Source organism: Jatropha curcas, chromosome 11, assembly GCF_041381405.1.
Source record: "Jatropha curcas cultivar XTBG-Jc1 chromosome 11, XTBG_Jcur_1.0, whole genome shotgun sequence".
NCBI lineage: Eukaryota > Viridiplantae > Streptophyta > Magnoliopsida > Malpighiales > Euphorbiaceae > Jatropha > Jatropha curcas.
The window spans coordinates 3347298-3357515 of NC_143161.1; the positions used below are offsets into that span (position 1 = coordinate 3347298).

Consider the following 10218-nt stretch of genomic DNA (forward strand, 5'->3'; position numbering starts at 1 on the left):
AAAAGATATCAAACGTTTTATAATAATGATGAAATTAATAGCAAATGATTAACCTTAACTAACCTTACATGTGCAAACTGGTAATGAAAACCAATTTCTCTTTACAAGAAATTATTCAAATCGAAAGAGCATGTTCAGTTAACTTTTGTAATCAGCATGAATAATTCTTCATCAGATTAGATAAAACAAACTTAATTATTTGATTCTTATAAGGTAATGATTACTAAATTAAAATAAATACTCCATATAATAAGGAATCCTCAGATTAATTAAGATCATTGGCCAATGGCCATTATTATATATGTTGTCTGATATATAATCTTTGAGTGCTAACCATGTGATCTTCTCCTTGGATCACCAGTCATGAACATATAATTAAGTATTTATCCTAGTTATCTTTCATTAATTATGGGAATGATCCACTATTGTAGCTCATGTATATATAATAAGACATTAATTATTAAGGGTAGTGGTTACCATAATCGAACCATTAATTAAAAAAAAATAAAATACTAACAACAAGAATTACAAGATTCCTATGGTAATTAATTACCATCCCTGAGAAAACCCTAATTTCTGTTGAAGGTGTAATTATATATACAACGAAACCATTATTGGAAGAAAGTGTCACTTCAATTAACATTAGGATTACATGTATGGCCCCAGATGATGAACCCACTCTGGTTGTAGTGTCTTTGTCAAGTCAATCCGATTAGCATGTGAGAGTGCCAAATTGGCCAATGAAATTTATCTCATGTGCAAGTGGGATTGCAGATGTTGTAATTTCTTTAGCTATATCGAGAAAGAAAGAAAGCGAGCACATGTACAGAGAGGGAGAAGAGGGCAGAGGGAGGGGTCGATTTTTACAGCTTTTTGGAAACAGATAATGGAAGTTGGAAACGTTTTGACCGAATTGGAGACTGACAAGTTCTATTTGCAATGTAAAAATGGACGGATGGCACTTAATACGACAGTGTTATACATTATTGTGGCCTGAAAGATACAAATAAAGGTGGTTGAGAGATTGACCCCAGTCCTTAGGAAGTGACTTGAAGTTGAGATATGTGAGCATTTGGTTGGGAATAATGCGTCTATTACACTGTGCAGGAGCAGGAAGAATGGAAGATAGCTTAGCAACTTGCATGAAATAACATGGAGTGGAACTACTTTTAGGACATATTATGGTGAAAAGGTTGACGTAAATGGAGAAAAGGCCATACTGCCATCTTAATATATTTGGTGCCAATAATAGATAAGTGACCAATTTCCAATTCATTTATTTATGGAATGCTAAATTAATAGAAGAATTGTGGGGTTAGAAAATATATAGAGAATTTAATACCACTTCATTAATTAATTAGAAGCTTAGTTAAAATAAAAAATACTAAATTAATCAAAATAAATAATATATTAAGAAATAAACCAGAACTCTCTTCTATTTCTTACAATATGCATATATATCTAAATAATGAACGACACTTAATCGATTTTATATCAATTTATATCAATTTGCCACAGGCTACATGCTAAAAGGAAAAAAAAAAAGGGTTTGATATAAAAAACAAAATGAAGAAGTTCGGATCCAACAAGTTTATCATCAGGATTTATAAATAAATGATTGTTAAAAGCACAGACAAGATTACAAAAATAAATAAACATAAAAAATTATTGTGTAAAAAAAAAAAAAACTGCATTAAGCAAAAGAAGATGTGCACTAGAGAATAAGTTGGGTTCCATGTGATCACATTATCCATCGGCGCCGAAGAAACAACACCACAAATCATATAATTAATTTTTATTAATTTCTCCAAGTAATTAATAATTGACATGTGGATATCTATTCTAAGCGTACGTCAAAAAGAGCACCTCTGTTCCAATTAAATAATTAATAATCATAATTAACATATAATTCACACTTGCTGTTTGTTTTAGAGTCATCCATGACATTAGGGACACCATTCTTTTTCTCTATACATTACTAATAAATATTATAATTAGTAATATAAAACACAAAAGCAGAAGGTGTCTGTAAGTCGTTGATTGGATGGATTCTGATAGCTCCCCATCTTATTAATTTCAACTCCAGAAAGAAAGGTATGTATATAAAAATTAAAATAAAATCAGAATATTGGAGATTTGCTATCAAAAAATGACAATGTTAACAGATAATGCCATTGTTGTTTATAATTTTTGATACCTAACTTCCGTTTTGCCTGCCAAGTGAGGAGTAAGATATTTACAAAAGCGGTTCTTAAAATAAGTTTAATTAAATTGAGATATTAATAAATAAACTGTGTTTTTTCTTTTTTAGCATTGGGGAGGGGACTCGAAAGAAGGTTGAAGAGAAAGGGGTTATGGGTAGATTAATTAGCTATCTTTTTCAGGCTTCCTTTTCCGATGGCCCTCGACAGTGTCCTTCGATAGGGTAGTTTATATAGGACCGCAGCAGCCAGATGCCCTAACATATAGACTTTACTAAAATCCAAAACTGGTGCACCATTACCATCCTCCCATTATGGCCATTCTGGCTGTCTTCTTTCTTTCTTTCTTTTCATTTTTCGACCCTATACTGTTCAATTGCCCAATCCAATCCGTTTCTTTTCTTCTACCATTTATACATCCCGCAATGGTGGGGACCTGACCTCTATAAGCTGCCACGTGTGTATGTATTTTGTATAAATACTAATTTTTTCTTCTACTAGAGTATAAATAGGAGTGTGATTTTCATATGATGTCGCCAGAAATATTCGTGATAGTATTTATTATGATTTGGATAAGTGATAAGTGCACTAGATATTGATGGTCCAACAAATGGGTGCCCGATATTTATTGTTATTTGATAAAAATGGTATAACTAATTAATTTTTCTTTTAATACTTCTTGTAAATTAATAAAAGCCAAGCTAGAAATTAAATAGAAGAGTGGCAAATTCCTCGACACATAATTGAAGGGAGCAAATTTTTTAACATAACGTAAAGTTTTTTATTTGTTCAAAGTTCAAGCCAAGTGAAAAAATATCGTTTATTCTTCAATTACATGTAGCTCCGCTCTTATTTAGAGTGTTTGTTTTGTTTATAAATATAATACGTTTTGAATATTTTGAGGAGTAATAAATGATTTTTTCAAATTTTAACATTATTTGTATTAAATATAATAACTATATATGATAAGAGTAATGATGTGAGAAAGTATTGGTTTAGTTACTTAGGAGAATACTATTAGAAGAATTAATTTTTTTAATTTTCATGTCAAAATCTTACACGAATTATATTTTTTGGCTTAAAATTTCAACAATTAAAGTAATTACGTAAACTATTACTCGATTGATTCAAAATATGTATTTATAACTTTGGAATAATAAATTAATGTTATGTTTTATTTGGAAAGGAGGATTTTTTTTTTTTTTTTTTTTGTATAGAAAAAAATATCTAAGAAAAATATCAATAAGAAGGATCTTCTCTCATTCTCCTTCAAGCTCATAAAATTAGAATCCTTGTAAATTAGAGAAAAAAAAATACTAATAAATTAATTAAGAAAATTGTATTGTTTAATATAAAATAGGATTTAGTATTTTCTTTCCTCAATATCTTTTTTTTTTTTTTTCCTTTCCAAACAAAGTCTTCAATAAGATGGTATATCCTTGTATTAATACTGACTGAATTAACAAAATAATTCCTATATTCAATAATTTTATAATTAATTAGTTTAGTTTTTTTTAATCTTTTGATCTTTTGAAATCCTAATACTAGAATAAGTCCTTGAAATTGAACCATTATGGTTCTATTAAAAATAAATCCATAAAATATAAGAGCATCTCAGTAAAGAAACATTAAGAAGATAACAATTTAATCATCTTTAATGGAATCCCCAGCATTAAGAATAATAGCCTGGAACAACAAAATTATTCAGCAAAAACCAAAAAAAATAAAAATTTAATTTTCGATTTTGTCCCAAAAATTGTGAAGTGGCTTTGAAAGTGGTATTTGTCGTTAGAGACAAAAATATGGTAGTTACAATCATATGAATAATAAGGTGGTTAATTAACCAACAGAAAACAAAAATGAGAGTACATTAATATTAATATTAATTAATAAAAATAAATTAAACTGGGTTTTAGAAATGGGGACACTCATAGATGTTGATTGAGAATAGTAGAAATGTAGAATTTCCATTCTATGGACTATACAACTATTATTGGTCCCAATATATAATAAATATTTAGCAACACTAGAACACTAGAAGATGAAGAACCCATCTCACTCTCACCTCCAATTATCTTCCCCAACCGTACATTCTTTTTTTCACTCTAAGCTATGGTTTGTGTCATAAGCAATTTCCACTGTCTTTTATTTCTTTTTTAACGTAGGGTTCGTGTGACCGTGTCATTACCATTTTTCTTTTTTTTTCTTTCTTTTAAAAAAAAATAAAAATTTTTTTGAACGTTTTTTTGTAATATAATGCAACGTCAATCCCCAAGTGCCTTTCTAAAAATACACCACGTGGTCTTCCCTTACATGTCTGAGGTGGACCTCCACGACCATTCTTGGACTTCCCTTCCCCAACTCTTATTTATACCCATTTTCTTTCCCTTTCTCTCCAAAAACACTTCTCCCTCTCACTTTCTTTCTTTCAACTAAACTTCACCAAAGGTTCAACAGGGACTCTTCTTTTCTCTTCTCTTCCTCTCAATCTAAAGAGAAAAAACGAAAGAACCCCTTTTAAACTACTACTCCATGGCTGCTTGTAATTCAACTATTTGGGCTAAAACCCAACTTTCTCACCCTTTTCCCTCCTCTCCCTCTTATTCACTTGTTGATTTGGGCTCTATTTCTTTTACTAAGAGTAAGCCCAAAAGTAGTAAAACGAACAAAATTCACTGCGCTTTAAACTCTCCTTCTGTTCTTCATCTCCCGGAACATGTAATTCCTAAAGATGACTCTTTTATCACCGTGAAACGCAAAACCCACCACCGTCAACCACCGCACTGGAACCTTCTTCAAAAAGCAGCTGCCATAGCTTTAGATGTGGCGGAAGGCGCGTTGGTATCTAAGGAACGCCAACATCAGCTCCCTAAAACTGCTGATCCTCGTGTCCAAATCTCCGGAAATTACGCTCCGGTACCTGAACAGCCCGTCCGGCAGTCTCTTCCGGTGGCCGGAACTATCCCTGATTGTATAAATGGTGTTTATGTTCGAAACGGTGCTAATCCACTTTTTGAGCCAATCGCCGGCCATCACTTGTTTGACGGAGACGGCATGGTTCATGCTGTCAGTATCAAAAACGGCAATGCAAGCTACGCTTGTCGTTTTACTGAAACAGAGAGATTGAAACAAGAGAGAGAATTGGGCAGGCCAGTGTTTCCTAAAGCAATTGGTGAGTTACATGGCCATTCTGGTATTGCAAGATTGCTCCTTTTTTACGCAAGAGGATTATGTGGGCTCGTTGATCATACAAAAGGCACTGGAGTAGCCAACGCCGGTCTTGTCTACTTCAATGCCAGGCTTCTTGCCATGTCAGAAGATGACGTTCCTTATCAAGTACGTATCACTAACAGTGGCGATCTTGAAACTGTTGGGCGACACGATTTTAATGGCCAATTAAAAAATGCAATGATTGCTCATCCCAAAATTGATCCAGTTTCAAAAGAGTTATTTGCTCTTAGCTACGACGTCGTTCAGAAGCCGTATCTGAAATATTTCAAATTTTCTCCTGACGGCAAAAAATCACCGGACGTTAATATTCCTCTTTCAGTGCCAACAATGATGCATGATTTCGCTATCACGGAAAATTTCGTGGTGATCCCCGATCAGCAAGTCGTTTTCAAGCTTCAAGAAATGATAAGAGGTGGCTCTCCCGTAGTTTACGACAAAGACAAGAAATCTCGGTTTGGAATTCTTGCAAAAAATGCTACTGATGCTGACAATATTATTTGGGTTGAATCGCCGGAGACGTTTTGCTTCCATTTGTGGAATGCATGGGAAGAGCCGGAATCCGATGAAATTGTGGTGATCGGATCTTGCATGACTCCACCGGACTCAATTTTCAACGAATGTGATGAAAGTTTAAAAAGCGTATTGTCGGAAATCAGACTGAATTTAAAGACGGGTAAGTCCACGCGCCGCCCTATAATTCAAGAATCAAACCAAGTAAATTTAGAGGCCGGAATGGTTAACCGGAACCGCTTAGGAAGAAAGAGTCAATACGCTTATTTAGCCATTGCTGAGCCATGGCCTAAAGTTTCCGGTTTCGCGAAAGTGGATCTTTTTACTGGTGAGGTAAAAAAACATATTTACGGCGATAAAAAATATGGTGGTGAGCCATTTTTTTTGCCAAGAGACCCAAATAGCGAAAATGAAGATGATGGGTACATTCTGGCTTTTGTTCATGATGAGAAGAAATGCAAATCAGAGCTTCAAATAGTAAATGCCATTAATTTACAGTTAGAAGCTTCAATCAAACTGCCATCAAGAGTGCCATATGGGTTTCATGGGACATATATAAACTCCAGCGACTTGGTTAACCAAGCATAGTTTTGGTTTGTTATTTGCTGCTGCAAAGGAGGTTTTATTACTGTTAGTAATTTTTTTATATGTGTGAAAATTACCCAAGTAGGAGATTTTTACCTGAGGGATGATGGCTTTATGTCCCCGGAATCTCCTGGATATTGAAAACCCTAACAACCTTTTGTTTTTGTTAGGTTTTGTTTTTAGAGTTATTTATAATAGCTCTTTAAAGAACCAGCTTGTAGCTTTTGGACAGTAGTTAGAACTCGAGCTCAGCTGGTTTCTGTTGTGATGAGTCCTTTTTTTTATATACATATATGTTTAATTAAATACTGCTGGCTGTAGATAATAAAATTTTTACAGTTTCTCTCTTGTCTTATGTTAAAATATCTATCACTTTTACGTCCCTTTATTTTCCTTTTTTTTTTTTAAATTAGAAACGATAAATAAATGATGAGAATTAAAAGATTGACTTATTTAAACCGATCTATATAAATCTATCAATGACAATATTTCTAACTATCTAGAGCGAATAAAATAAAATAAAAATAATTTTAAAAAAATCTCAAATATTTAATTATTTTGATGAATAGGTAGACCTAAAAACTTGGTTTAAATAATTCTAATCCTGGCATTAAAAATGAGTGTGGTCCCTCTGAAACATTCCAAGTGCCAAGAATTAGGCTGATGCCCGTTTGGGACGTTTATTACAGTCGTTGTTCTTAAGGATACGGCTAATAATGTTTGCCGATTTCCACGTTATCACTTTCAGTTGCTATTTTCACTTTCACATATTGGGAAATTTTGTTTTTGCTTTTTTTATTCCCTTCTTCTTTCGACATCGACTTGATTAATACATTCAGAATTACTGTCTGCAAAAATTTTGATAGCATTCAACAAAATGGAACCAAAATTAATAAAAATGAAGAACATTTACATTTATATTTATTATGGATAATTAGATTAATTAATTCTGTGAAATGTTTTTTAGAGCTTCTTCAAAGATAAAATCAACCAACACGGTCAAAGATATCAAATGCCTTTTAAGAGTCGACTGAGTCACTGAGGTAGCCATAAAAGGGGCGATCCCATCGAGAACTTATTGCATCACTCAGTTGTGATCTTGTTACGTCACCCACCTGTGGAATTTAATTGGTATTAACTGCGTTATAGACGCCCACCAAGCAAACTGCGTTTAAGAGACAAGGCGTTTTATTTAGCTTTTCATCCCTGTGTTTTTGCAGTAAATACCAAATGCAAAACGGTTATTGTGAGCTAGACTTTCTTAATCCCCGTTTGTGATCTCATTCTCCCCGTACTCGTACACTAAATTAATAAAAATATAAACTTTTCATATTAAAAGAATATTTATTTTTATTGATTAATAATTAAAATTTTTATCAAGAGATATTACAAGTGATTATAATGAAAACAGTAAATATTATAATTAAAAAAATCTGCCCCAAAAAGTGAACAGTTGAACATAACAAATAAGACAAAAATATATTTGTTAATACACGTTTTCCTGTAGAATTTTCTTGTTAATCTTTTTTCTTTTTTTCTTTTTTTTTTTTTTTTTTTTAATTTGCAAGCCAATCAAAGTGGCAAACGAATAGCTAAATTGTGATTTGTCAAAATATGAGTTTATTCCTTTTCTTTAAAGATACAATAAAAATATCATTATCTTATTTAATTCAAAAGATACACATCAACTACATTACACATTTGGGTAACAAATTAATCATTGCTAGGAAAAGTATATATGAAACTTTCATTCACCAAAACAAATTAACCAATAATCTATTTTTTATTTTCTTAATTTTTTTTTTTTTTCCATTTCTCTGAATTCTTCTCCACAAGCCACACAGTGCCAACTAACAGAATATGAGTGATACGACAACATAGACAATGATAGGGGAAACTCTCCTTCTCTTTTCTATTGGGTGTTTTATTTTTATTTTTATTTATTTAGAAATGAATTATTCTTATTTTGCCGGAGAAACAATATTGGCCACAACTTTATAAGAAAAGGTGTTTAATTGGCAATGACAGTTACACCTTTTGCAGGTCAGAGAGACAGTGGGGTTGCAAGAGTTCCACTTAGCTTTTTCGTAGGTTTGTCCAAAAAGTCTAGTCTTCACTCTTCACTACGATAGCAAAGCAAAGACAATACTTTGGAAACATACTTACAAATTCATTTAATTATTCTTTTTTTATTTTTATTCGCCCCCACGTCGTAACTCTACTCTCCAATTAATTTAAAGTTCTTAATGCTGTAAATTTTCAAGTTTAAAATCTTAATTTTATAAATAAAGTTTGTAAGAAATACAATTTATATAATTATTAATCAGTTATAAATTTATTATTGTTATTTATTTTTTGGAAAACCAAAATTTATGATTGTTATTGTTACTGTTTTTTTTTTTTTTTGGCATTTCCACCGACTTTCTTTTGTTTCAATTTTTTATAGATAATAAACTTTTTGCAGTGTAAGTATTATTTTCCAATATATTTGAATTGATTGGTTGTGGTTGTCAAATATCATGCATCAAGAAAATCAACGTGGATGTGAAGTTAGGCCGTTAGGGTATGTTTTTTAGCATGACAAATGGTAAATAAAAGGATTTCGGTTTGTTTTTTTTCTTTTCTCTTTTCTTCTAAGAAAGCAATGATTGATGTTAATTCCACCGACTCGCCAAATTTTCCAAGCTTATTCCATGCAAAGTGATGATTAATTATTTTTCACAATCATTATTTATTTCCAATTTATCGTGGTCGGTAGCTATCGAAGTGGGACAGTATAACTGATAACATATATTCTTCCTCGATAATGTTTATCAAATTTGAAATTTCAACGGTCATTAAGAAGATTATTAAATTATCTACATTATAATAAATTATTAAGTAAATTGATTATATTAGGCTAATTTAATACTAATTCTCTAACAAAACTAGTGAATTGAAGTAATAATTATTGGCCGCATATAAAGGGGTAACATGAAAAAAAAGATTGATTACTCCATGAAACCACAAATGTGATAAGTATTTTGGAATAAACTATTTTTTTAAATATGACAATATTATGGAATGCAAATAGTATATATATTCATAAATACAATTAATTTTAAAATAATTGTTTTTGTCTATAAATACAAATTATATTAACAATGTTAAAAGTAATATAATTATTTTTTTAACATTTTATCTTTAAATATTTAATTATCTCTATAATTTTCTTCAAAAAAAATCAAGATAAAAGAACAATTTAGTTTAATTAATTAATATTTTATTATAATTTTAAAAGACCTACTTTCTCACTTATTGTATTAAAAATTTTTAACGATTTATGTTCGTGGACGGATAGTATATCATCATCATCATCTCACTTTCAGCTGTTGCATGGGCAGACCACCTGATGTTTTGGGAAAAAAAAAATAATAAAAAGAATATTCATTTCTCTGCTCGTATTGACTAATATGGATACTCTGCTACTTGCAACTATAATATAAATAAAATTCACAACGATGATGGTTAACCACAAATTCTGGTACCTGGTGTTTTCTTCACGATGATGGTAAAATTCAAACGTAATAACATTTTTATGGAATGATTTAAAACTCTACGTATCATGATGTTAGTCTTCATCGCGAAAAAGAAATAACGTACATCTAAATTGCTTACTGTGTATAGCTAAATATAAATCAAGCAGGGAAAG

The 10218-nt window shown here is 31.3% G+C and overlaps 1 protein-coding gene across 1 annotated transcript; it reads left to right on the forward strand.

Annotated features, from left to right (window-relative positions):
* Positions 1 to 4585: 4585 nt before the first annotated feature.
* On the forward strand, positions 4586 to 6875 carry NCED5 (nine-cis-epoxycarotenoid dioxygenase 5). The gene has a single exon (XM_012216727.4). The coding sequence runs from the start codon at positions 4734 to 4736 to the stop codon at positions 6528 to 6530; it is 1797 nt and encodes a 598-aa protein (XP_012072117.1). The 5' UTR covers positions 4586 to 4733; the 3' UTR covers positions 6531 to 6875.
* The last annotated feature ends 3343 nt before the right edge of the window (positions 6876 to 10218 follow it).

Coding starts and splice junctions, on each gene's coding strand:
- NCED5 (XM_012216727.4), top strand. CDS start 4,734: ATGGCTGCTTGTAATTCAACTATTTGGGCTAAAACCCAACTTTCTCAC.